The sequence below is a fragment of the Lacerta agilis genome, chromosome 8 (genome assembly GCF_009819535.1).
Source record: "Lacerta agilis isolate rLacAgi1 chromosome 8, rLacAgi1.pri, whole genome shotgun sequence".
Taxonomy (NCBI): Eukaryota; Metazoa; Chordata; class Lepidosauria; order Squamata; family Lacertidae; genus Lacerta; species Lacerta agilis.
The window spans coordinates 76,665,670-76,692,207 of record NC_046319.1 but is presented as its reverse complement, the minus strand read 5'-3'; the positions used below and the strand labels follow the sequence as shown (position 1 = coordinate 76,692,207).

At 44.4% G+C, this 26,538-nt stretch overlaps 1 protein-coding gene across 1 annotated transcript in view; it reads left to right on the top strand.

Annotated features, from left to right (window-relative positions):
- Window positions 1–8,011: 8,011 nt before the first annotated feature.
- Window positions 8,012–26,538, top strand: part of LOC117051767 (cyclin-dependent kinase 13-like) — a 28,597-nt gene continuing 10,070 nt past the window's right edge. Inside the window, exon 1 of the mRNA XM_033158419.1 lies at window positions 8,012–8,348. Within this exon, the coding sequence (XP_033014310.1) occupies window positions 8,019–8,348 (330 nt within the window). The 5' untranslated portion in view covers window positions 8,012–8,018. The remainder of the gene's footprint in view (window positions 8,349–26,538) is intronic.

The following is a 26,538-nucleotide window of genomic DNA, read 5'->3' as shown; positions in this document are numbered from 1 at the left end:
AAAGATTGTCCAGGAACTATTATTCCTCAGTTACAGAGTTTTCAAAACGACCAGTTGGAATGGAAAGATTTCTCTTTTTAAAAACAGAATGGGGAAAATTTATAGACTATTTGAAGACACATTGTAAACAAAACTAAAAACACCAGCAGGACTTATATAAACACCTGCAGTAAGAGACAATTAAGGGAAGATAAGAAGAAATTTGTACAATGGTACCTCGGGTTACATACGCTTCAGGTTACAAACTCCGCTAACCCAGAAATAACACTTCAAGTGAAGAACTTTGCTTCAGGATAAGAACAGAAATCGTGCTCTGGCGGCACAGTGGCAGCGGGAGGTCCCATTAGCTAAAGTTGTGCTTCAGGTTAAGAACAGTTTCAGGTTAAGAACGGACCTCCAGAACGAATTAAGTACGTAACCAGAGGTACCACTGTAAATATATTTGAATTGGATACGCAGCAATAAAAAAATATGAATTAAATAACTGCAGAAAGGAGGGAAGGGAAGTCGAGAGGAAGGTAAATTAAGATTTGTAAAGATTCGGTTTTTCTTGTTTAAATGTTTGTAAAAGCTGAAAATGAAAAATAAAATTATTTTTAAAAAATAGTGGAAAGCTTTCAAGGAGGAGGAGCCAAAAGTTACTGGTCTTCATGGAGAGGCCCTGCTGTTGTAGTGCCACCTCTCCTGTTCTCCTGCAGCCGGATGGAAGGACTGATGGTGATAAATGAGAGAGAGAAGCTGGCCTTTGAGCAGGAAAGATGGAGGGGCCCTGCAGATCCATCTGTCTTTGCAGCCTGATGGAATGCTTAGGTGGAAAACCAGGAGTGGATTTTTTGTGTGACAGGACCGTGAGTGTAATTCTGATCCTGGAAGACAAATTCTTGATCTTAATAGGTTCACAGACAGAGGCACCCTGTTGCCCACATACTTTTAAGTACCGGTATGCTTGATTCACAGATTGGGCTTCGGTTGTTGCATCTCAGAAGTTATATTAAAAGGGGGCGAGGGAGACACACCCCAAGGTAGATCTCCTAAGCCTGATATCTGCACTCCCCTACCACGAAGCCCACAAAGTCTGAAACGAGCAAGAGAGGAGAAGGAAGTCCCCGAGGACTGTGTGATGAAAAGGCAGTGACTTTGATTCCCAGCCTGTCACCCTGAAGCTAGGAAGTCTGGGTGTTGGCTCCTGCAATGAGTCAAACACTGCTAATTGCTAGCTCTATTTATGTATCGTGTCCTGGCACGGTGCTGGCATTCAGAGGTGTCTAGGATAAACGTCTGCTAACCAGCGTGGGCTGACAGCTGCCTCCCACCCTTGCTCTGGTGGAGCATTTCCAAAGGGGCAGAAAGCCAGGAGCAATTCGGAGGTCTGCTTCGCTTAGCAAGAAAAAAAAATGTATGGCTTTTCAGAGTGCTATGATACAGACATGATTTTTTTTCTTTTCTGGTGGTGGGGAGCAGCATCGAAATATAGTTGTGTCACCATTTCAAAACTCGGGTACCAACTGGTCCTGGGACTTTGCCACCTCTAGTTCTCGTCAGCTATGTGTTTAGGAGAGGCTGTCACTCTCTGGGCAAACACATCCTTTGCATGCACAATGTCCCAACCGCAGCCTCTGACATCTCCAGTTGAAAGAATCTCAGGCAGCAGATGATGTGAAAGATCTGAGTACAGAAAACCTGCTGCCAATCAGCCTTCCTGGGCTAGATGGGAGGAGAAGCCTCTGACCTATGTTTAAAGCAGATCTAACACAAATTTAAAACACCGGGCTTTCCCCAGTGAATCATGGGAACTGTAGTTTGTTGGGGGTGCTGGGGACTGCAGCTTATGTGAAGAGTAAACTACAGTTCCCAGGATTCTTTGGCATAAGTCCTGTGCTTTCATTGTTCAGTATCCCAAATGCTTTACAATCCCATCTCATGTTGGAAAAGTGACCCATTACTGTACTTTGGTGGTTCTGGAGAAGCGAAGGACTCCTCACTCTACTCCCAAGGACCTCCGTGGGAGCAAAACCTCCAAGGCCAACAGAAAAAGTTGGGAAGGGGTCCTAGATGTGCCTTAACTTGATGAGGATAGCAGTTTGTATGGAGCGTTTTGGGGCACCCCCTAGAACTCAGACCTCCACCCCTTGCGCTATGCATAATGACCCTTGTACTGTAAGCCTCTCTCTTGCTGTTCTGAGCCTGTGCAGACTTCCCTAGATCAATGGGAAAGCAGGATGTGTGCCTTCTCCCCTTTCCCAGTGGCAGCCTTTTCTCATTTCGGTAAGACGGCAGGGCTCCATCAGGCAAAATCCTTGAGGGGAGTCTACAGCCATTGCCTGGACCTCCGCCCCCATAAAAGCTGTGTTGGGATGGGAACCTGAAACCCTCCAGATGTTTCTGGACTACAGAGAAGAAAGGAACCTCCCCTCTTCTTTCCTCATTGTCCGCTTGCTTATTTCCTTCTGAAACATGTCTGGGCAAAGTTCTGGTATAGGAAGGAGCAGAGTTCAAATCTCAGTGTCCACGATGATCCTGGATGAGAAATATTGACACAAGCCTTTGCAGCAGTAAAGGTCACCGCAAAATAAACGACTTTAGTTGAAAAGTAACAAATATTATAAGGACCGTTTGCTACCCCTGTGACTCTGACCAGCTCCTCCCCCCACACCTTTGCAAAGATCTGCTCTGAGATGCTCATAAAGCTGGACCTACCTTTCTTCCTAATCTAATACCAGATGCAGAGATATGGGGCATTTTAAGGTCATTCAGCACACATTTGAAACACCTGGCTCCCTGCCCGAGATTCCTGCGAACTGCAGTTTAAGGGTGCTGGGACTTGTAGTTCTGTGCAAGGGAAACTGCAGCTCTCAGGACTCTTTGGGCGAAGTAATGTGTTTTAAATGCAGCGCGGATCTGAATTTAGGCACCCAGCTCCTTTTCTCCAAGGGATGACGGAAGAAGATTCACCTCCTTCCTGCCTCCCACCAGGTAAGAACACGGGCAAATCTTTAGCCACCTAGGGCCAAAAACTCCTGTGGGATGCTGCTGCCATCTGGTGCCCCCCCCCTTCCCAAGGCCTTTCCCCATGCAGGCGGGGCCTCCGTGTATGGGAGGGACTTGGGGCAGCATAAACAACAGCTGAGGAATTCTAAGCACAAGGCTTGTTTGCCCTTCTTGTTAATTATTATTACGGTTACATTCCATGCTGTTGCCATCTGTTTATAGAGCACTGGTGCTTGGCACTGTACAAAACGAGGCAGTTGATCTTTGTATGACAGGATAAGGAGGCCTGCCAAAGGTCCCATCTAGTTTATTACATTGCTCTCACCACAGCGGCCAACGATCTGCAGGAAGGATGGAGATCAAGGTGTGTCAGAAGCAACATCCACCCCCTTGGCCTGGTTATCTGTCCTAAGGATCTGAATATAATAGGAATCCACTTTCTTTCAAGTCAAAGCATTGGTCCATGATTGGCAGCAGTTCTCCAGGAGTCTTGACCACTCCTACTTGGACATACTGATTTTATTTGTTACATCACTCAGGACCACAATACTGTACCTCAAGGACCGCCTCTTTCCATATGAACCTACCCAGACCCTGAGAGGCCCTTCTTGGTGGCAACATGAGTACAGGGCCTTCTCCACAGTGGCTCCCCGTTTGTTGAATGTTCTCCCCAGGGGAGTTTGCAGGCGCCTTCATTATAAACCTTTAGGTGCCAGGCAAAAACGTTCCTTTTTAACCAGGCCTTTGGTTGACTTGATCGACACCCTATGCGCTTTTAAAATGTGGGTGTTTTTTTGCAGGTGTGAGTGTGTTGTTATTGGGCTGTTGTTTTTATTTTGATTATATATTTTGTGGTTTTATATTTTGATTTTGTTCTGTGAACTTCCCTGAGACCTTCGCGTATAGGGCAGTATATAAATTCAATAAATAAATAAAATTCCATACCACCTTTATCTACCAAGGAGCTCAAGGTGCGGTGTACGTGATTCTCCTGCTCCCCGTTTCATCATCGCGACAACCCGGTGAGGTAGGCTAGGTTAAGAGATGGTGACTGGCCCAAGGTCACCCAGTGAAGCTTCATGGCGGAGCGGGGATTCAAACCCTGGTCTCCCAGGTCCTAGTCTAGCACTCTAACCATTGCACCACACTGGCTCTCCAGGGTTTGAACCTGGGACCATGCAGAATATGCACTCTGCTACCATGGGAGGGCTCCACATAGCCTCTCCTCCTCCGTTAATTTCTCCACTTAATTAATTTATCATATAATCTGCCTTGCTGGATCAGATCAAGGGTCCATCCAATTCAGCAACCTTCTTCTCACAGTAGCCAGACAGATGCCACCAGGAAGTCTGTAAGTAGGGTAGACTGCCTCTGAACTTGGAGGCTTGATCTATCCATCATGACAGACAGCCATTGATAGAACTCTGCATTACTGTAATTTGTTCTAAAGCCATTTACGCAAGTGGTCACCAGAAGGTCACGTTATTATACTCTGATTTGGAATTCCCTTCTTCTTTTTAAGAAGTCCCCTTCTACCTAGGCCATTGGAAAACCTTTGCCACCCATTAAGTCCCAGAAGGTCTTTAAGTGAGCTGCCATTAGCTTCTGGTCTGTCTGATGTGATCATTTTCCAGGGGCAGGCTCTGTACAGGGCAAAACGACTCTGCATTATGCAATTAGCACGCCGGTTATCTATATTAAGAAGCCACATCAATAGTTATGATACATTTACTGCGCTCGTTGTGGCAGAAAGGATTTTAGCCCCAGCTGTCTCGCCAGAACGCTAAGAGCCGCGGAGGCTGTGTCATGGATGGGTGAGGTTCTGCCAGATTTCTAACCAATGCCAGTTTTTAATTGCAGACAAAGGGATCTTGGTACACTGCACAGCTGAGAGTTTGTTTTTAAATAAGCGTTCTTTCAGATATTTGGAGCATGAGACTTTTAATCTCAGGGTCGTGACTTTGAGCACCACCTTGGGGAAAATATTCCCGCAGATTCCTGCATGCCGAGGGGGTTGGACGAGATGACGCTCGTGGTCCCTTCCAAGTCTACAATTCTGTGATTCTATGAAAATAAATACAGTGGTACCTCGGGTTAAGTATGTTTCAGGTTAAGAACTCAGCTTAAGAACAGAAATCGTGTTCTGGCGGCGCAGCGGCAGCAGGAGGTCCCATGAGCTAAAGTGGTGCTTCAGGTTAAGAATGGACCTCCGGAACGAATTAAGTACTTAACCCGAGGTACCACTGTATTTAACACCCTGACCATATGCATGTTGGTTTGGCAGTCACACAGTTCAATGGTTACTCACAGGTAAATGTGCATAGGACTGTGGTAACAGTGCTTATGTGTGTCTTCTTAAGACGTAAATCCAAACGAATTCTGTTGGGCTTACTTTTTAGTAGGTGGGCATAGGGATTGCAGCCTAAGTCTAAATGCACTTACTGGGGTGGGTGGGTGAAGCCCCATTGAACACAGTGGAATTTGCTTCTGAGTAAACAGGCATGAGTATACGACAAAGGTCCGTATAGTTAAAGCTATGGTTTTCCCAGTAGTAATGTATGGAAGTGAGAGCTGGACCATAAAGACTGATCGCCGAAAAATTGATGCTTTTGAATTATGGTGCTGGAGGAGACTTTTGAGAGTCCCATGGACTGCAAGAAGATCAAACCTATCCATTCTCAAAGAAATCAGCCCTGAGTGCTCACTAGAAGGACAGATCCTGAAGTTGAGGCTCCAGTACTTTGGCCACCTCATGAGAAGAGAAGACTCCCTGGAAAAGACCCTGATGTTGGAAAAGATGGAGGGCACAAGGAGAAGGGGACGACAGAGGATGAGATGGTTGGACAGTGTTCTCGAAGCGACTGGCATGAGTTTGGCCAAACTGCGGGAGGCAGTGAAAGATAGGCGTGCCTGGCGTGCTCTGGTCCATGGGGTCACGAAGAGTTGGACACGACTGAACAACAACAAAAACAGGCATGGGATTGCATCATAAGACTCCAGTTGGGGAGGGGGGAGCTGTTCTTCAAAAATGGAAAAGGAAGTAATAGTCAATTTCTCTCCCCCCCCCCAACTGATTATTACAGATTATTACATTTACATCCCACTTTTTTTCTCCTGAGATGCAGAACATATGCCTTGCATGCTGAAGGTGCCATCATTTCCAGTTAAATGGGAGGGTGGGAATTTTGCCTGGGACCCTGGAGAGCTTTTGCCCATCACAGTAGTAGACAATATTGGGTATGATGGCTTGATAGGAAGCTCACAGGCTTCCCCTACAGGCATCCAGTTGGTCTCTGCGAGAACAGGATGCTGGACTAGATGGGCTGCTGGCTAGATCCAGCAGTCAGGCTCCTCTTGCGTATATTTTAGGAAGTTAGGCCATAAGATACCTGGGATTCCATTCTAACCCTGCATAAATCATGTATAAGCATGTAATCAATGTAATAATCCAGGCACGTCCAACAGGTAGATCGTGATCTACTCTGGTAGATCGTGGGGTGCTCCTGGTAGATCCTGGTTGATCTCTGGCCCCTCAGCGATCTCCTTACAAAAGCCCCCCCCCAAAAGCCAACTTTAGCTTACTAAAAAAAGCTCCACAACTTTGAGTAGATCACTGCCAATCTTTTTATGATAATGGGTAGATCACTACCAGTTTTTTATACTGTGAGTAGATCGCAGTCTAAAGGGAGTTGGACGTCCCTTCAATGTAAATGTAATAAATTTAACAAGAGGTTTGCTCCCCACCCCTCCAAAATAAGTTTTCTGGGATGCTTCTGTGTCACATATAACTTTTGCCCCTACTGCATCATTCTTTCCAGACCTGGTGCCCTCCAGCTGTTTTGGACTCCAACTCCCATCAGCCCAAGCCAGAACTGACCAGGGGAAGTTGATTTTTGGCCTAGAGCAGGACTAGCTAAAAGCTAACTGCCTCCCCTCGCTACGTCATCTGCCCCCCCACCCCGCCACAGCTTGGCCTCCTCCAGCTGCTGATCCCCCTTATCTAGAATACAGTGGATGCTTCTGTTTTATTGCTGGTGGTTGTTGTTCATGTATTACATCCTTAAGGAAGGGGGAGCGGCACGAGCCCCTGACTTCCGGATCCTTGCATTTGCTTTGCAAACCGTCCGCAGCAGCTGCAGCACTTAACGGCGGCCCTTCGATATCCGAGGCGCACCCTGCGCCAAGATGCGCGCTGGCGGCTCGGGAAGTGCTGCTGCTGCTGCGAGGGAGCGCTCGCTCGCATCTGCCTGGGCGACAACGTTGGCGGGGAGGGCGTGGGTGCGCGCGCGCGCGCCGGCGAGGTTCCAAGACACGCAAACGCAGAGACAACGTGATCCTAGGGACGCCTCCCAAAGAGGCACCGTTGCGCCTGGCAGTGCCGGGCACACGCTGCGAGCGTTGCGCTCCTTCCCTTCGCCCCGTGCCATAGGGCTTGCGCTGCATTTTCCGCCGCGCGAGAGGCGTGCGTGGGTGGGGTGGGTTCCTTTGCAGCCCCGCCCTCCTCTATCTTGGCTACCGCTCGGGCTCGCGTGCCAGCCTCTTGCAGCAGCGCTTCTCCCCGTTAGCCGCCCCGCCTCTCCTCCTCCTCTTCTCCTGTGCGAGCATGCATGCAAAAAAAATAAATAGCCTTAGCCGGTGGAACGCCTCGCGCGCGCGCAAAGGCCCCCCAGCGGGGAGGAGGAGGAGGTGACCCGCGCGCGCGCGCTTCTGTAAAGTATCGCCTCTATGCATGCAAACCTGCCTCGCATGCCTGCATATGCGCGCGCGCACTCCCCCTCCTCCCACTCTCTGAATAGAGGTTCTGGAGCCCCGCCCACTTCCCCCCTCGCGCCGCAGCCCTTAGCCCGCCCCGCCCACTTCGCTCCCCTCCGCCGGCGCGCGCACGCCGCCAGCCGCAACAGCAGCTTCTCCTCCTTCTCCTGTCTTCCTCCCCCTCCCGCCCCGCTTGCTCGCTGGGCTCGGCGCGCGCACGCGCACACACACAGGCGGTCTCGCGCCCTGTCTCTCTCTCTCTCTCTCTCTTTCGGTCGATGGTGCCACTGCCGCCGCCGCCGCCACCGCCGCCGCTACTGCTCCTTGTGAGGGGAAAAGAAGCCGCCTCAGCCGCCGCCATTACAAGGCCGCTTTTCTTCCCTCGCTTCACCCCACCCACCGATACCCTCCTCCTCCTCCTCTCCTCTCACCGCGCCGGGGGAAGGAAGGAAGGGAGGAAGGAAGGAAAGGAGAGGGAGAGAGGAAGGAAGGAAGGAAGGAGGGGAACATGGCGCCGCCTCCTTCTCCTCCCGCTGCCGCCTCGGGTCCTTCTCCGCCCCGCCCCGAGAGCCCGGCCAGGACCCGCTGCTACCGCCGCCGCCGATCCGGTAGGTGCCTCCGCCTGGAGCCTCCCCGCCCAGACCCCGCTCGCCTGCCTCGCCTTCCCCGCCGCCCGCCGCACCCCGCCCCGGTCCCCACTGAGGGGAACGAACAATGAGGCGGCGGCGGCGGCAGAGGCGCCCCTCCCCCGATCCTGCCTCATCCCGAGGGGGCAGGGGAGAAACCCCCCCACGCCCCCCACCACCGCAGTTTACCTCAGGCGTGGAATGGAGAAAAAGGGGGAGGGGAGAAAGAGCCTCCCCTCCTTTCTCTCTCTCTCTCTCTCTCCCCCCCCCTTTTCTTTCGGAAATGGAGGAATCCCCTCCCTCCCCACTGCACAAGCACACATTGCGCGGGGAGGGGTGCGGTGCGAAGAAAAGACCCTTGCCTGCGAGGAGTTGGGGGGGGGAGAGAGAGAATGAGAGACGCCCCTTCCTCCTCCTGCTCCGTCCCCCACCAATGCATGTCTCCCACCCCCGTTGAGGTAGCGGGATTTCAGGGAGGGTCGGGGGGGGGGGAGTGGGAAGCCAAAAAGGCAAAAAGATCTTTTTTCCCCTTAGGTATGTGGCGGAGGAATAATACAAGAGTCTTCGTCTCTCTCCCCTCCCCCATTCCCCCCCCTCTTTCTCAGCCTTCCCCATTTAGTTTGGGGTTGGCAAACTTGACATGGATAAGAGGCTCTGCCCCTACCTGCGTATTTGCAGGGGGAAAGATGCTTCCCTGCATCCCTGGCGGAGGGGGGGGGATGAGGATGATGGGGGTCCCTTCCACAAACTGCTCCAGTGTTCAGAGGGGCGGGGATGGGGGGTTAGAAGCACACATGTGGAGGGCCCTGGCGATGGAGGTGCAGGCTGTATTGTGGCAAGGGGGGTGGGGGGAGGGGGAAGGAGCTTGAGTTTGGGGAAGGGCACATGGGGTGCCCCTAGAATAAAACCTGAGGTGGAGTCAAGCACACCAGCAAACAAGTATTATTCTGTTTTTGACCACCCCCAGTGGCTGATAGAAATTGCTGCTATTTTGCCTGGAGGGAAAGCCCTAGTGTTGCCTTTTGGGGTGGGGGAAACTACGAGGTTCAGGGAAGAGACGCAAAGAGAAATTCTTGCCAGCATCTTCATCCCTGAGTTAATGTTGGACAGGGACCAGTGGTAGTCTTCTTGCTGATTTCAGCTGGGTGGTTCTGCCTCCTTGAAGCAGGATCTGAGGTGGATGGCTGGGGTGGCAAATGGCTGTTTCTGCACTGTACGCTCTGATAAACTCCAGATTGAATTATTGCGATGCACACTGGGGCTGCCCTTGAAGACAGCTTGGAAACTTCAGTTGGTCCAAAGCACAGCAGCCAGGATATTCGCCGGTTTTCCATTTAGAACTCAAATCACCCCTGATTTGAAACCACTGCACTGGTTACCAGATATTTTCTAGGTCCAGGATGCTCACATTGGTGTTTGAAAGCCTTAAATGTCTTAGGCCCCAAATATCTGAAATACTGCTTCCTTTCCTCATGATCCTCAGATAATAAGATTGGCAGAGGGTGTTCTCTTGGCAGTTCTTATGCCCTCTGAAGTATTGGGGATGGCAGAGAACACTCCATGGCACCCCCTATATTCTGAAAACCCCATTCCAAGCTTCTAGCATCCTCAACATCCAGCTTCTTCTGTATGCTGAAGACATTCCTCTTTATGTTGGCCTCTGACAGTTTTGATTTTTGTGATGTTTGCCAGACCATACCTGTATATTTGATTTTGATTTTTGTTATTGACCTGTTTTGTTTTAATATTGTCTTATTGTAATATTGTTGTAACCTGTCCTAGGCAGATAAGAAAACTTCTGAATCAATAAGTGCCACCAGCTTTCCTTAGCTCAGTTCTTTGGGATCCTGGTTTTAAAGGCATTTGGATAAGTAGAGAAGAAGGGGAAAGTGACTTTTCCCTTAATGCACTATTGAGGCTGAGAAGTGGTGCCTGCTGTCCTGTTGTGCATGCCCCCAAACTCTGTAGGTAAAAATGGGGTATACTTTTTGACTTCTCATTGTGTGCATTATCTCCTCCCCCGATTTCAAAAGTCCCTCTTTTGTCTTGTAGGGGAAAACACCTATTCTTGGCCCCCCCTCTCTTTGTGCTTTTTGTGTAGAAAAAGTGCAACATTCAAAGCAGCCCCCAGCTTCTCTACTTATTTTTGATAGATAGGATTGTGGAATATGTCTTAGTGTTTCTCTTTCTTGTCCATGTTGCTCTCCTGGGACATCTCCCAGGTTTCTGAGGAATGGCATATTTCTGACTAATTACTTAATCCTGTGAAGGGTAATGGAATTTCCAATTTGTTAGTATGTGTTCAAACTGTGTTTTTTTTAGCAAGACTTTTATCAAGATGGTGATAATTAAATTCAGCTCTTGAAGATGGTTGGTGATACTGGAGAAGAAGGTAGAACAAGGTGTATCTGGAGAAACAAGGACCCTTTTCCTTTCACTATGCCTAACATTGGTTGAGGGCATATGGCTCCATCAAAATACTTTTTTCTTAAAAGTCATTCAAAATGGAGAGAAAAAGGAAAGAACATTTTCTTAAAGAGATTGCAAACTCTAGGGAAACTCTTCCATAACGTTCCTTTATTTTTTCAGACTCTCTTCCTTCCATGTTATTGAGACACCTCAAGGCCTTATTTTTTATTTTTTCATTTTAAAAAGCAAATGTAGGTACCACTTGACCGCAAGACAACCTCTAAGGGGTTTACAAAAATATATAACATCAAAATCCTTGGTAAGAATACAGTTAATAGTCTGGAAGTCTTGAACCTCCTGGTAAAGTCACAGATACCGCCTCACCTTTGTGTTTTCCTGAAGGAAGGATGGGGTTGTCTAGTTGAGAGCAATGATTTTTTTCCTTGAGAATTTAAATTATTTTATTGGGAGAAATTTATTCTGTGGCTTTGTGATGAGCTACATAACATGTTAGGACACCATCTTTCTCCCATTTCAGGATAGGGAAGGGTCATGGTGGAACTCCTTTACCTTACCCTGGTTTTGACCTTCCCTAATAATCAGACAGCAGAAGAGTTCCAAACCATGAATATCTCAGATTATTTCAGTACAATATTTTCCATCTTCTTGTCCCTGTTTGGAGGCATCACTAAATAATATTCTTATGCTGGCAGCTCTGAAATAAGTTAGAATGTGCACACCTGAAAGGCAAGTGATGGGTGCCCAGTTTACTAGACGTTATCGCTTTACTTTTAGTCACTGATTAAATTGCAGGGAGTCAGCCCTAGACTCAAAGCTAGGTCAACATTTTATCCTTATGGATGACTCTGTTTTTGAGAACTGCATCATGTTCAGATAATTAGAAGTTAGTAAAGACTGCCTGCTATATCAAATATCTTAAACCATTAATTCTAATAACAGGACAGGAAACTGGGGCTTACAGTGTTGTTGGTCTAAAGCTAACTGAATAAAAGTTCTCTTGGATGTTTTGAGAAGTTTGAAGTATATTTTTGTAGCTGTAGTTCTGATTCCGGCCCTGTGTCAAATTATAGCTTTCTGTTTGATGTTGTGCACAGAAAGAGAAACTGGGTTTACACCCCCAGTATTGACACCAATATATTCTGACTATTGGAATTATTTTGCAAAAGCAGTTCTCCAAATGATCATTCAGTTCAAAATTACTACTCAGTCCTTGTTTAAATGAGTATCCACATATAAGTAATCATGTGAATCAGTCAGTGATACAAGCAGAAATGTTCCCTTGTGATGCAAGTCAAAATAATTTTGATCAGTGGAACAGCCATGAGGTTTTAATTGTACATGGTGCTGGAGAAATCTTAGTAAGGACTCAGATTATGCATACCATTAGCTGAGGAGAGTTTTTTTGTGAGGCTGGTTAATTATATTCAGTAGGAAATTAATTTGATCCTGAAAGGGCTTTTAAATTCATCTGCATCTGAGTGTTCAGTTGCAGAGAGTTCTGGTCTCAAGAATTCAAGTTTGTTCTTTTAGTGAGGTCTGAAAATATTGCCAGTAGCAGATTTTCAGGATGTGGCAGTAAATAGCTAGTCTCTCCCCCCCCCCCCCCAGTGTGGACTGAAGCCTTGTTCCTGGCTTCTTACCACTATTCACATTCTTAGAGAGAAATGTTAGTGTGTGTTCCTCTGTGAGAGCATTTTATATAATAGAATGAGTAGACAGCTTCACTGAGAGCTGATTTTCCCTATGCTCCCGAGCTATGTAACTGCTTTGCTAGGAGCTGTTGGAGATGCTCTTGTTCCATGCTGAGAGCTGACAATGAAGGAGGAAATTCAAAGCCAGTGACATATTTGCATCTGCTTTTGTTCTTATATTTATGGCTTCAAGAATCCTTGGAGGTAACATTTTCTGTGATAGTTCTGAGTGTATGCCTGTTGCTGAGGTTCTTTTGTCTCAAAGAAGGTGCATGTTCTGCAAAGGTTAAGCATTTTTTCTTACTCTTACCACTAGAGTAGGTAAAACTGGGGTGCTAGGATGTGTTGAGCCAAGGGAATAAATAGTAATATTTCAGCTATTCTTTGCATAAGAATAGCTTAGGATTCTGTGCTTGAAAGCCCAGGAGTATTGATAAGTTGACATTTGTCTTGTAAAAGATCTATGATATTCTCATGTAATGCAACTGCATCTCCTTGAGTCAAGTTCAGATGGAAGAATGTATGTTTAAAGGAGAGAGAATTGATCCATCCTGGCATTGTTTTTTGTAGTTGGCACCTAAACCTTTAAATGCTTACTTGGAAGTAAGTGCAGTTGTTTTGCTTATGTTACCAGTAAGCTTGTTCTTAGAACTATATAGCTTAAGCATGTTTTAAAAATGCATTCAGTGCTCAGTGTTTCTTATAGTAATTTTTGACCTTGTTCTCAAATAACAACTGTATGAATAGTTGATTTGCTGTGTTTCAGGAACAAAGTAGCACATGGGTCTGTTTCTAGCCCTGTTGATTTAGTATTTTTAGCTAAAGAACCAGCTACTTGTCAGTTTATTATAGCAGATGTATTTTAACATTCTCTGTAATTCCACTATTAGGTTCTTATTTTTGAAGGATGGCAAGGTATTTTCAGTATTAAGTATTCTCTTGAGTCATTTTAATATGATTGCCTGAAATATCCTGCTTTTCCCAGTCTTCCCACCTTCCCTTTTGTTCTGATTGAATTCCTTTCCTATACGCTTATCAAAAAAACCCTCTTGATTGCAGATCCCTTTCTAATTCTGACATAGCATAGTCATTGTGTGCAGTCAGATAACTCTCAAACTTTTCCTCTTGTCTTTGTGGTTAAAAAACAAATTGAACTGCTTTCATTAGTATAGTTCCTTGGAGTGATTAAAATTGCTGCCACTTAAAGCCATGTGTATATTTTTATACTGTGGAATTAGATTGGAGATATACAAGTTGCTCAGTATGTGGGGACACATTTAGGAAGTATTAGGAATTGGAGTGTGTATTTTAAGTACACATAACATAAATGGAGGGACTCGGGTGGCGCTGTGGTCTAAACCACAGAGCCTAGGGCTTGCCGATCAGAAGGTCAGCAGTTCAAATCCCCATGACGGGGTGAGCTCCCGTTGTTTGGTCCCAGCTCCTGCCAACCTAGCAGTTCGAAAGGACGTCAAAGTGCAAGTAGATAAATAGGTACCGCTCCGGCAGGAAGGTAAACGGCATTTCTGTGCGCTTCTCTGGTTTGCCAGAAGCGGCTTTGTCATGCTGGCCACATGACCTGGAAGCTGTCTGCGGACAAAACGCCGGCTCCCTCAGCCAGTAATGCGAGATGAGCGCCACAACCCCAGAGTCATCCGCGACTCGACTTAACGGTCAGGGGTACCTTTACCTTTACCTAACATAAATGGAATTGGCAGTACTACAGGTGCCACATAATACGCATTCTGCATTTGTAAGCACTCAGTGGTTTAGTGTGGCAGCACCTACAGTTTGGATCTCCCTGCCTATTGAGATAAAGCAGATGCCTTCACTGTACTCCTTTTGTTGCCTGCTAAAGACATTCTTATTTAGACAAGCCTACCCAGATGCTTAGGAAGTTGAGGTAATTTTAATCTGTTTTAGTATTTTAACCTTTGTATGTTTTAAAGTAGGGTTGTAAATTTTTCTTGATTTACTTGTTTTATCTTTTTGAGGCTTTTTATTACAATCAAGTGGTGTATAACTTGATTATTTATTTCATAAAAGGCACCTTGGCATGGTCAATAATTGGCTGGTGGTCAGTACAGTAGTCTGACCAAAAGGTTTAACATTGCTTTTTCTAAATATTTTGAATCATGGTGAATAGTGCTGCCTCTACCCTTGTAGGGCTTTTTGTTTGGCACTGTGTGAGCAAGCTCTGTGCTCACACACATTCTTCTCTCATGCATTCTGATTTTTCTCCCTTCCGATTTAGTGGAAGCCATAGTTTACTGTTACCTCTAAGCCAGGCAAACTATGACTTGTGCTAAAATGTCAATGAGAAAGAAAATCAGATTGCATGAGGGGAGCACCAGAGTGCAGGCCTAGTTTACATAGTACCAGACCCTGGTTTGGTGTTAGATCTGAACTGTTGCAGTCTTCTTAAGAGGTTTGCTGACTAAACCTTATGTGTAAACACCTCTTTAACACATCACACAAAACCATAGCTTAGCACAAGAAAGAAAAGCCAGACTGAGCCGTAAGAAATCTCAGGGTCATGCACTCAGCTTCCCTTTCACCCTGAAAGGAAGAGTTTGGAAGGTCTTGTTTCTGCTTGTTATTAATCACAATTTGCCATGTTGTCCAGACCTGGAACTGAGGTTAATCTTGAGTATGGCTAGTTGAAATAACCCTGCTTCAGTAACTGTGGCTTAGTTGGCTTCTTGCTTTAAAATTAACCATAGATAATGTTAACCACAATTTGTTGCTGTAGATGACACAACAAATCATGGTTAAACAAAAGCTCCCAAGCTCTTCCTAGCCACACAGCCAGGGAATAGTGAGTGCATGAGACTTGCTGCAGCTCATTCTGGCTTGTGCACACTGTGGTTTGGTGCAGGGGTGCTGAACCTTTTTGGCCCTTCTGTGAGCCAATTTTGACAGATACGTAGGGCAATCCACCTGGCAATCACAAACCATTATTGTGACAACACATGATTGGCAGGCAGGTTGCCCCACCCATCTGTCAAAATTCCTTGCATTCCCTATATTCATGTCCAAGGATAGGGTATGGGGGGATCTGAGAGTTCTTTGCAGCAGTTTCTCCCACACTGGGCTGGTGCAATCTTTAAAATTGTGGGAGAAACTGCAGCAAAGGGTTCCTACTTTAAGTGAGTCCCTGCTCTGTGTCTTAGCTATGGAGAGGAGGGACTGTGGGGAAACAAGCACCCATTTATTCATTGTTGTGCAATGGAGTAGTCTTGTTAGTGCTGGTGTCAAAAGCAGACCTTGGCTCTGGCAAGGACTGCTCCATCGTGAAGTGACCTCTTTTTGGAGGTGTGTCATTCGTTTCATTTAGAGGGACACAACACACATATGAGAGAAAAAATAATTGTGGAAGTGATAGCAATTTTGGACTAACTTCAGTTATTGAAGAATAGAGTAAAACATGTCATGTAGGGCATTTCATGTTTCTAGGTGAGTACAGTCATATACATCTAGAAATAGGTAGGAGGGTCAATTGATTTGTAAATCAAGATGATTTAAATAGTTGATTTAAATCGAGCTTCTAGCTTCCCAAGTCATTTATTTCCTGAGCAAATGTGCATACCAAATTGTTGCTGTATCATTTAAACCAGGCACCACCAATTCTTTAGCTTCTGCACATGGAACTGAAGGGTAGATGGGAGACATCAACCTGGAAAGGTAGCCCATCTAGGAGAAGGAAAACTCTTGATCCTAAACATCCACTGTTTTGTAGGACATCTTCAAGAGAATAGGCTAAGGAGTAAACCCTACACAAATCCAGAGTGGAGTCCATAAGATGATTAGATGGTGCCTTGTACGCCTCCTTCTAGCAACTCCTGCAGCCAAGCTGGTGCCAGACGTATTGCTCTGCTTTCTTTTGTCAGTGAGGCCAAGGGGGGTCATCTGGGCATCCCAGGAGCTCCATACACATTGCCTAGGCTTGAGCCCTGGGGAGGTTGCTTTAGTGATGCTATCACAACAGTTTGACTTCACCCCCAAAGGTGAATGACAGATGCCAACAGTACAGGAAGAAGTCCATATGAGATTTTTGCTTGTGCACTCCCCTTTCGTCCTCTTCACTTAGAAAGATGAATTCAGAAGCTTTTTGGATCTGCTTTTGATTAACCACAGCTCTTCTTGTCACCCTGTTAATCTTAGCTATGATTAATTTAAACAGGAACTATATAGTCAGTTAGGATTTGAAGTTGGTTGGTTTGAAACCATGTTGTTGTTGTTGTTGTTGTTGTTGTCTTCCACTGCCTTCCGCAGTTTGGTCAGACTCATGTTGGTAGCTTCGAGAACACTGTCCAACCATCTCGTCCTCTGTCGTCCCCTTCTCCTTGTGCCCTCCATCTTTCCCAACATCAGGGTCTTTTCCAGCGAGTCTTCTCTTCTCATGAGCTGGCCAAAGTATTGGAGCCTCAGCTTCAGGATCTGTCCTTCCAGTGAGCACTCAGGACTGATTACCTTAAGAATCGATAGGTTTGATCTTCTTGCAGTCCATGGGACTCTCAAGAGTCTCCTCCAGCACCATAATTCAAAAGCATCAATTCTTCGGCGATCAGCTCTCACTTCCATACATCACTACTGGGACAACCATAGCTTTAACTATACAAACCTTTGTCGGCAAACCACAGTTTGTTGGTCCGGACAACATGACAAAACATAGTGAGACAGAAGCTTCTGTTCTCTTAGAGGCTTTGGCAGTGGAGGCATGTAAGGGAGCACGTGGGCCTGAAGCTTGCTCTGATTTGTTCATGTTTTGTCATCCTAAGCCGTAGCATAGCACTTGAATGCACTTATTGATTTGATAAAGGGTACCGGTAATAGTTGAGTGTTGTCCACAGTAGCACTGAAGTAAAGTTCTATTGAAGGTTATTAGACTCACATTAGCCATGACCAACTTCAGCAGGATTAGAATGACTATATAATTTGATAAATTTTTATTACATTCACATATAACTTTCAACCAGGTTAAGGGGCATTTTTATTACTGTCGTTTCTAGCCCTCATTGGTGTGTAGCTGGAAATGTGGTGAAAATGCTGAAGGATGTGAATTGAAGCAATTAGAAGGGAGCCATTAGGATATTAGCTGTATAGCATGATTTCTTCATGGCCTGAGCCTGGCAACAGTTAGTATAGTTTTAGATCAAAGTAAAGTGTATATTTTTTCAGTTGAAAACAGCTAAAATACCCCCCCCACACACACACACACTGAACATGCTTTCCAAGCGTAGACGCTCTTGTTTCTAGATAATGATTTTTATAGTAGCCAGGTAGGAGTTCTCTAAATGCCTTCGTGATAATTGTCACTATAAACTGATAAGGCATGATGCAAGCATATGCTTCTCATCAACAGTTATTTATTGGTGATGTGATGCTGCTGTTGTGATAATTTTAATAGGCTGAAACCTACTGATTTTTTTTTTTATCCTCTGACCAACAGGCAATACAAGCAAAACAACGTAAATAAACAATTTGATAAATTTAATATAGAAGGCATTTGTGTTATCACCAAAAACATGGAAAAATGAGTATGACCCATTGTTCTGTCTGCATGTGTTTTTCAAAGACCACCTGTTTAATAAGAATAGCTTCTTTGCTGGATCAGATCAAAAGGTTCATCTAGTCAAGCATTTTGTTTCCAAGAGTAGCTAGCTAGATTCCTCTAGAAACTCAACAGCAGAGTTGTTTTGTTGCTTGTCCCCATCATGTGATACTATTTCTGAACATAAAGCAGGGGTCAGCAAACTTTTTCAGCCATGGGCCAGTCCACTGTCCCTCAGACCTTGTGGGGGGCTGGACTATATTTTGAAAAAAATAATGAGGGAATTCCTATGCCCTACAGATAACCCAGAGATGCATTTTTAATAAAAGCACACATTCTACTCATGTAAAAACACCAGGCAGGCCCCACAAATAACCCAGAGATGCATTTTAAATAAAAGCACACATTCTACTCATGTAAAAACACGCTGATTCCCGGATGGTCCGTGGGCTGCATTTAGAAGGCGATTGGGCCGCATCCAGCCCCCGGGCCTTAGTTTGGAGACCCCTGACATAAAGGTTCTGTGTTGATTCCATGGTTATTAGCTGTGGATAGATCTCTCCTCTCCTCCAGCTCATGTCCAAGTAAGATCTTAAAGATTACACTGTGCCAGCACCATGAGATTAGAGCAGTGCATAGCAACACCTGTGCCAGGCACAGAATACATTACCCTGACATGACAGCAGTGTTATGCCCATGTCTATGTGAACAGAAAGGTTTAGGATGAGAGATGCCTGTGTGCAAGGAATGCACCTGAAAACTCCTGGCAATTGTTTCATTCCTTCCGTAGTTTGAGATCTTGCACAGGGGGAGGGCAACACAAGAACAGACCTTTTCTGCAGTGGCTTTCTGTGGAATGCTGTCCCCAAGGAGGTTTGGCTGGTGCCGTCATTATATACCTTTAACTTGGCCTTTGGCTGATTTGTGTTTTTTATATTGTGTTTTTATGTTGTGAACCACCTTGAGATCTATGGGTATAGGGTGGTATACAAGTTTGTTTGTTTGTTTATTATTTTATATTGGGGACACTATGTAAACAATACTACTAATGTTATCATAGAACAGCTTGGATTTCTCCCCCTACTAATCCTCTTCCCAAAAAATCATTACACATTTTCTTTTATTCATATTTGAAATGGGCGTGGTAGTGAATAGAGGTTTTGATGATGTGACATTCTAAAAAAGGTAAACTTTAACGGTGAAGTAACATTTACTTTCCCAGCCTATAATATTCTAGTTTTGTATATCATATCTGACAAAATAAAGAAAACTTGCTTTTGTCCATCACAGCTGTGATGTTTTATTTTTTCCCCCTATGCAATGCAGAATGTAGCAGGCACACTTACAGAATTAAGCTTTCAATCCTTGCCAGTTTCTTAAATGAAAGCAAAGGGAATTTTTTTGTGTTTGTTTAGGACAGAGCATTGAACGTCAGGCCCAGGGTCCAAATATTGCTCTCTAAGTCTCTTTACATGCTCTCTCTACCTTGGCTGCAGTCCTTGCTAGCTCTGCTGTGCACCCTCCTTGAGTAATTTCGCCTCACTGGAATGTGTCCTTGAACTATGATAATGTCTCTTGCTTGTCTAGATGGAGAGATAGGGGTGTGTAGAAACTTCTGGCTTGCACATGTAGCCTACTGTACAAAGGTAAGAGTCATGTTCATTGCTCCAGCCTCTGTTGCCTCTGGCTCAGCCCACCCTGGCATGCAGCCCCTGGAAGTTTGCCCATGAGGCATTGTAGCCCTGGGGCTTAAAAGGATTCTCCTCCCCTAGTATAGGACATGAATGGAATCTTGTTCCCTGAATTGGATATCATCATGTTCTTATGATACAAGGCTGCCATGAATCTCGGGTACATTCCAGCTCATCATTGTTTCATCGTTTCCAAGTTTCGGGACACAGATCCCATAAAAGACTTTTTGCTAAAGTTGGGGTAAGCAGTTCAATAACTTCATTCTTAGATATTATGCCTTTGTTAGAAACAGTTTTTTGGGGCTTTGTACAATATTAAAATAAAATGGATTCTTTCCCAATTTTCTCCAGTATTTGACGTGGAACTTCCTGACAGTGAGAGCTGTTCGGCAGTGGAATTTGCTACCAAAGAGTGTGGTGGAGTCTCCTTCTTTGGAGGTCTTTAAGCAGAGGCTTGACAGCCATCTGTCAGGAATGCTTTGATGGTGTTTCCTGCTTGGCAGGGGGTTGGACTGGATGGCCCTTGTGGTCTCTTCCAACCCTATGATTCTATGCTGTGTGATGGGTACTACCTGTTTTGGGTACAGACTGGGCAGAGCTTCTCCGAGCAGGACTATGAGCATTATGCATTTGATAGTATGGGATACTGGTTAGTGCTTTGGGATATTATTGCTTTTCTATCTCAGGGGCTGTGTTCGACTGTTTGAAATACACTCAGTAATGTAGTGTGTGTGGGCTCAGAGGTTGTCAGCAGGAGACAGGAACTGGCCGTCACGCTTGTCTCCTGTGCAGTAATGGGTATCTTTCTTGCTGTACCACAGCCAACCTAATTTATGCCTGTCCAGTGATTTGACTGTCTTGCACCGTGGGTAGATAGAGAGAAATCCCAGGTAATCTCGTGTAGGTGCTCTTGTATCCTGGTCTCATTAAGGCCAATGGTTTCTAATGAACTTGTACAAAAACTTATTTGCATGTTTCCTTTTTGGGAGAGGGCTGTTTCTCAGCGATAGAGTATCTGCTTTGCGCACAGAAGGTCACTGAGTTAATCCTTGGAGAGGGCACTGCCAGTCAGTGTAGACAATACTAGATGGATCTGACTCTGTATAAGGCAGCTTGCCATGTTGCACTGTTCCTATTTCCTACCTCTGGTAGTTGTACAGTAATGTGCTTTTAGGTAAATAAGGGGGAAAGGATATGTGGGACTTGACAAATCTTGAGGAAAATAAAGTATCCATGGATGATCTTAATATTGTTACGTTTCAATCTATTTTTCTGAGTCTTTTTTTTGTATACTGTAACAAACAATTCTGCCACTTTGTATTTTCTGTTGACTTATTTGAGTGCATTTTCTCATTTAAGTTTGGGTTTCCCCCTCTCTTGTTATTTATTTTTAAAAGCATAGTTGTTCAGTGGGCAGCCCTTTAAATTGGTTAAATTCTGACAAAAGAAAAGTGCTCATTACTCATACTCTTGAATCTCCTAAAAGGGACTAATAAGTTTTTGAAGATTTTGCCTTTATCATCCCAAGAGGTTTTGGTTTAGAATGGCATTTACTCATGCCGTTCTTAGCTGATCAGTTGCTAGTTCACACTAGCTGTATATGTAATCCTTACAAATGGGTTGGTTCAGCCCAGTAGTGGGGAGTTACACAGTGGAGAGCTAGAAGGAGGGAATGGAAGTTTGTTCTGCAGTTGAGCTGAATAATATTTTTGCACTCTTATCTTGTGTAAGCTGCAAATTATACATTTGCCATTTGCTGTGGTTGTTCCACCCCTTTGGGACTAAAGCTTTTTGCAAAGAAGCAGCTCTGAAGTGTCCAGCACCTTGATATTTCTTTGGACTTAGAGGGTCTATTGCTTCTTAAGTTTTACTCTGCTTAAGCCCATTAGGACCCACACAGGCAGAGGTTACAAATACAGATGCTAGAGTGAACATATGTTGGAAGATCAGAATCAGGATAGCTTGCCCCACTCACAAGTCTTCTTATTTGATCTCATATTGGGAGTAAGGTTCAAAATACTGTAGGGCCTTACTAGCCCCAAAGGATTTAGATCCCAGTCACTATATTTTACACTCTGGTTTAGTGGTGTACATATCTTGTGGTTTCGTCCTTCATAAGCATCAGTGGGCAGCAAGGGGATGTGGGGTGAGCTGGTGTGAAACCAATCACCCACTATGGTTTTGCTTGAGTATTTGCATAAAAGGAGGTTTACATGAAATTCAGAGAGGATCACAGATCAGGTCTACTATAGGGTATATTCACCTATAGCATTGAACCCTACAAAGCTTCTAATACTTTTACATGTGCTGATAACACAGCTCTGTATCCCCCCTCCTTTTTACATTTCAGAAGCATTTGATATACTCCTTAGACCATTACATTGTCAGCTTATTCAAATTCAGCATGGTTGCATGGTAGGGAGTGCATTACAATGTGCATGTATAGAGGTTAACCAATAGGCCACTGGAGTAGGAAGGTTTCAAATATAAATATAAATATAAATAAATATCTATTATCTTTTAAATGTATTCGTGGAAGGGGGTTATTGGTTTGTTTTTGTTTTATTATGTATTTTGTGTTCTCATTTTGCATTTTTATGTTGTGAACTACTCTGTGATCTTTGGCTGAATGGAGGTATGCTAATTACTTAATTAATTAAACACACCAGTATCGGAAAATATGTCCAGCCAGTATTTTGACTACTTCAAGTAACGGTATGAGTAACCTATATGAACTGCGGGAGGCAGTGGAAGACAGGAGTGCCTGACGTGCTCTGGTCCATGGGGTCACGAAGAGTCGGACACGACTAAACGACTAAACAACAACAAACCTATATGAACTTTGAAATTGGGATCACTGAATAACATTTAAAAAAATAATAATAATTTTGCTATATTTTTTTAGATACTTCAACTCTGATAAATGTTAAATTAAATATAGGGAGTGACATTTAGTGGTGCTTGCCCACTTGTATCACAGAAATCTTGACTGCTGGAAAACATCATACTTTTACTACTAACTCTGTTAGTAGTTTTAAACTTTGGTTCACTGTCTCTTGTCAATGGTTTGATTTTGAATTCCTCTGAAATGGAACAGAAGTGAGAGCTATACTCATGAAGCACCTATTAATTTCACTGGGGGTTGTGATGGTAATGTTCCCCAGTTGATGGCCCCTTTTTCTTTAGCTGTAGTTTTGGAGGCTAAGTTCTAGCTTTTAGCTGCCTAGTTATAATTGCAGAAGCCTTAAACCATTATTTTTAACAATAGTGTTACCTGTCTCTTTTGAGAAGATCTTTGTCTACTGAACACATCCCTGGGAGTAGGGAAGGCAGGCTGTGATGACCTGAGATAGAGCCTGAATTTCCTCCCCCCCCCCCCTTAGTTAGATTTAATGACCCAGCTAGGGAGGTGGTTTGGCTACTGTCCAAGTCTTCAACTATCTGAGCTGTTAGATGCTTCAGAGTGTTCTGATACCACAGTGATAGGGCTTTGGCAGTGCTCAAGCAAGCTATAGAATGTCTCACATCATTTGTCTAATTCTTTTATGTTTGAAGTCTGCTCCCCCCAAAAATTATTTGACGTTAATAATAATCTATTTGAATAATGAAGTCAGAATGAGGTCTTTACATTTTCTCTTGTGGCTTGAATATTGATGGGGAAACTAGGATTTCCCTTTGCTAGTGACGGATTTGTTTGAGTTGATAACCTCTGCTTGCTTAATTTTTCTTAATACAGAAAACAGAAGAAAGACCTTGTTCTTATAGTCCATTGAACTGCAATGGGGCAAGGTAAATCTGTAGATGAGAGAAAAAACCTGTGTGCATTGCTTATAAATCACAGAGAGAAAGAGCATGGCTTTAGAGTTCTATATAGGGCATTATTTGAAATAAGCCTGGTTAAAATGAATAGATGTTATACAGTCTTGTACTCTTAGGTTGTTAAGCAGAGTGAAAAGAGTTGAGGAGTACAGAGTGATAACGAACGAGCCTTAGAGCTTAGGGTGTGTGCAGTTGCATCTTAATTGGCATCTTGATATACCCAAGCTGTATGGTGCAGATTCTTTTTTTTTTTTAATAAGAATTTTATTGGCTTTTTTTTCAAAACAAAGAACGACAAAACACATACAACACACAAACCCAACAATCAAAACATAATAAAAAACAGATATAACCCCACTAAAACACCAATAATTCTTTTTCTTGTTTAAAACAAACAAAAAAAAAATCTTGTTCGAATCTATACTGGGTGACTTCCCCCGTTTTCTCTCCTTTGGTTCCAATTCCCATTTACTTTAATAACTTCACATATCTAAAATTCGAATCATCCAAAAACAGAAACCTAAACATACTTCTTAATATTTAATTGTACTTCAAATTAACTTATTACTTCTTAACTAACATCTTACATCTTATTTCACTTAAACTGCTGCTAATAAAAGGATTCACATATCTCTTCTCTAATTCAAAAACTTAAAATCTTAACACACCGGCTTCAGGGTACCATAATAAACCATCCTAATTATATTTTAGATATTTCACCCTATCCCTTTTCTAACCATTTTCTTTCGCCATCTCGGGGTCTCCCCCCAGACATTCCTCCATCTTACACCAAGACCATTTTCCAGAATGTCCTCTTTTCTTATAAGTCCACAGTTCCAGATGCAGTCTATAACAATCCTTACAGGGAGCATCAGGGTACACAAATCATCACCTTCCAGCATCTCCGCTTCAAAATTCCATTCATCTTCTGATCGTAGATATACAAATCTTTTCCCCATCATTCCTGGGCTCTCACCCCAGAAATTGGATATAAGTTGTCTTCTAATCCTGGGTCTCTCACCCCAACAGGATTTTTCATCTTCTCGGATTTGCATTGTACTTTGTACTTCAATAATTCCCTTAAGTTCCCTGCCAAGGTTTTCTTCCAATTTAACAAAGTTCCGAAGAGTCTTTCCTGTGGAATATAACTTTTTTTCGACATCCTGGTTCAACAAAATTAATTTCTGATTTAGCAATTCTAAGTTCAAGAGAATAATCCTTTGTTCGTAAGTCAGTCCAGAGTCTAAAGCCAGCTTGAAAACGAAACCCAACATGGTAGAAGTGGGCATAGGGTATCAGGTTTCAGTATTTTCCATCTTGGTCACAGTACTTTTCCATCTTAGTCATAGGTTTCCGCAGCCATTTTCCCTGGAGTCAGGGTGAAAAGATTACATTCTATCCACTTCAAGAAGAAATATTTCCACCAACTTAGCTCCCCTAAAAGGGGTTTGACCTGTCTCACTTGTCAAATTCAGAACACTGTATCCACCATTGCAACAGCAGTCACCATCAAAGGCAGTTACTTCCTCTCCACACAAAGGGAGAAACGGGCTTCCTTTTCAGCGTAGCTCCTGGAGCGCCAAATGTCAAAATTAAGTCCAATTATTACATTACTCACGGCCTGCGGGTTTCTTCTGCTTTTCTTCTGACAGGTAGAACGATCTCGCTCATCGCGAGCGGCGGCCGCCGCTTCGCCGGTCCGGTTGGGGCATGCCTCCACAGCCCGGCGCCGTGGTCCCTTCACCCCCACTCCCCCTTTACAGGGGGAACGGGAGAAGGGTTCGGTGCCATAGTGGGCTCGCTGGAGAGCCCATGCCGCGGGACGCTCGACCCGCGGTTTAGCGGAGCCCCGCTTTGCGGTAGCGGGGCTCCTACCCCCGGGCCGGCCTGGGTCGCTTCGCTGTCGAAGCGACCCACGACCGCCCGCAATGGCGTCCTCGCCGGAAGTGTATGGTGCAGATTCTTAACGTGCTTATTCGGTGTTACAAACAGATGTGGGAAAACCATCTTAGTAAAAATAGTTTTTTTTATAGATTGCAAACCAATTCATCCCACTGTTAACAATGAATAAGAAAACAGGTAGAAAATATTAAACTTTATACTCTTGTCTCTTTCCCTGAACTTCATACTGTTCCCAGGTTTTATACTTGTAACATCCCATGAAATATCCAACGCTTTATCCCAGGGCAGTAAGGGATAAGCAATAGTAATCTAATCATGGGCAGTGACAATAATACCTATTAGTAGCTCTTAAATTTCATACAATTTGCTGCTGAACTAAAAAACGGGGTGTGTGCATTGGGGTGTGGAAAATAAGAGAACCCACTGAAACAGCAGACAGTGTGATGCCTTTTAACTTTGTTATAGGAATGCTTGGACTTCTTGACACCTCATAATCCATCAAGGGTTGATGATTTCTAGGCAGTTTCAGTTGCACCTCTTTCAGCAGACATAAGAACTGTGAAGGCTGTCTGGTTCTTCTTAAAAGAGGGTACATGGAGTTCACAGAGGTTGACCCTTCCATGTGTGGAAACCCCCAGTAAAGGTGGGGGGAAGTAGAAATGCTGTTAGCATAGGTATTTCCCTTTTTTGTCTCATTTATCACTTTTAATTAACAGCTGGCAAAGACGGGGAGCTTTGTTGCTTGAGGAACAAAGCAGTCAGACAGCATCCCATCTGCTGCTCTAGGAAACTAAAGCAGATAGGTGAGAGAAATTGCCCCTCATTCCCCTTGAAGAACCAATCCAAGAGAGCACATTTCTCTGGCTGGATGGGAAAGGGAAGCACAGCTCTTTTTATGTGGTAGCACAAAAAGTGGCGGAGTAGTGATGCTGTCTTTTATGAAAGATTCTGAGCAGGCCTAGAGAGAGGTTATTGCGAGAACTGAACTACTTTAAATGTGGCAAAGTTTATTTACCCATACTCCCCCCTCCCTTTTGTGGTGAGCAGACATTGTTTGCTCTCTATGCTGCATGGGAAATCACCTT